The sequence below is a fragment of the Olea europaea genome, unplaced genomic scaffold, assembly GCF_002742605.1.
Source record: "Olea europaea var. sylvestris unplaced genomic scaffold, O_europaea_v1 scaffold291, whole genome shotgun sequence".
Taxonomy (NCBI): domain Eukaryota; kingdom Viridiplantae; phylum Streptophyta; class Magnoliopsida; order Lamiales; family Oleaceae; genus Olea; species Olea europaea.
The window spans coordinates 453,415-455,305 of NW_019247671.1; the positions used below are offsets into that span (position 1 = coordinate 453,415).

At 36.8% G+C, this 1,891-nt stretch overlaps 1 protein-coding gene across 1 annotated transcript; it reads right to left on the bottom strand.

Moving 5' to 3' along the window:
• Positions 1 to 777: 777 nt before the first annotated feature.
• Positions 778 to 1,497, bottom strand: LOC111384409. The gene is made up of 2 exons (XM_023008680.1): positions 1,344 to 1,497; positions 778 to 1,187 (listed from the first exon to the last, which is right to left on the bottom strand). Exons 1-2 carry the CDS (start codon positions 1,495 to 1,497, stop codon positions 778 to 780), a joined length of 564 nt encoding a protein of 187 aa, XP_022864448.1.
• Positions 1,498 to 1,891: the final 394 nt, after the last annotated feature.

Here is a 1,891-nt window from a genome sequence, read left to right on the forward strand (position 1 = left end):
CTTAACTAAAACATTGTCCTCAATGTGAAATTTAAAGGAAAAGGAGGAGGAATCCCTGAAATGTCAGTATTGCCTATGATGTTGTGGTGTCTTGGTGCTGCATTTGATTAACTCTTCTTCTACATTTTCCCCCAAACTTGAGATTTATCCCATTTTCTCCATGTCCATGTTGGTTTGAGTGTTCCGCAATGTCATGTTTCTAAAAAATTAAATTTGAAAAATTAAACTCATGGAACAACGATTACTTAGCTCAAACATCTAATAACCAACTTAATTACTCCAAGACCTATGGGTAGAAGGTGTATGGGTGATGATTCCTAAATAAACTATAAATTAAACTATCTTAGAACTTTGAAAACAAAATAAACAAAATAAAAGCTTGGGTTTCTTCCCAAGAAGCGCTTCTTTTAAGTCATTAGCTTGACTTGTGCCGCTGGTTTATCATGGTGGCTCAAACCAAGTTATTCCATCATTGCACTCTGTGCAATTTTCATTGATGTAATTCTTTTTTGCTCTCCAAATTTTGATTTGTCCATTCTTATCTCTACCAAGAAGTACTCCAAAATTTGTTTTTTTATTCTGATAGCTTCGTTGATCAGGTGGCTCTTCTTCATCAATTCTATAGCAATTATTTTTATTGGGAGGTTTCTCATATTGGATGTAAATATTGAATATCTCCTGCTTGTCCTCCACCCTTAAGATTAGTTCTCCATTTTCCATGTCAATAAGAGTTTGTCCCATTGCTAAGAATGGTCAACTCAATATAATTGGAATGTCTCAATCTTCTGGTATGTCCAATACAATGAAATCAACAGGAAATATTAAATTTCCTACTTTGATTAGTACATCCTCAACTTTGCCACGTGGCCTTGTGATTGTTCTATCAGCGAGTTGTAGCGTTATTGATGTTGAATTGACTTCACCTAGTCCCAATTTCCTGTAAGCAGAATACGACATTAGATTGATACTAGCACCAGTGTCATACAATGCATTAGATGAATAGGAATTTCCAATTGAAACTGGTAAAGTAAAACTCCCTGGATCCTTCAATTTAGGAGGCAAATTTCTCTGGACTCTTGCACTACTTTCCTCAGTTAATGCCACGGTTTCAAACTCCGAAAGCTTTCTTATCTTTGTCAACATCTCTCTCAAAAATTTCTTATAGCTTGGAATTTGTAGTATCGCATCTATGAACGGAACATTGATCTGGAGCTTCTTGAGAACATCGAGGAATTTTTCATAGTTTGTGTCTTATTTGTTCTTCTTGAGCTTTTGAGGAAAGGGAATGGGAGGCATGTAAGCTTTGTTTAGACTTGGTGCTATGGCAGCTGATGTTTCTGTACCTTCTCTATTTTCAGTTGCATTTGGTGCAGATTTTTCTACCCTTGTAGCTTCATCAATCACTTCTTGGTCATCTTTTCTTTTGGGTCTCTCTGTAGTGATCTCTGGTGATTGTACCTCGCTCTTTGTATTTATGACATGAATATTTTGCTCCATCGACTTCTTTCAAAGTCTTTGGGGAAATGGAAGTGGAGGTACATATGCTTTAACTTTTACGGGGGCCCTGGGTAGATCATTCTCCACTACTTCAATTGCCATCAACTATTCCTTAGGATTTATCATCATATTGCCTGGCAATGTCCCTTGTGGACGTTCTGCAAGTTGCTGTGCTATCTGACCAATTTGTGTCTCCAGTTTTTTTATGGATGCCTACTGATTTTGAAAGTTCGTGTGAATTTGCTGGAACACCTTGTCCATCTTCTGCACATATTGTTGAAACATCTCCCCCAAACTTGGTCTTCTTTCTTGTTGGAAATTGTTACCATATGAGTTTAAATTATGGGATCTATTTTGAATAAAGTTTACTTGTTCCTCTGAAGAAGGGAGCATC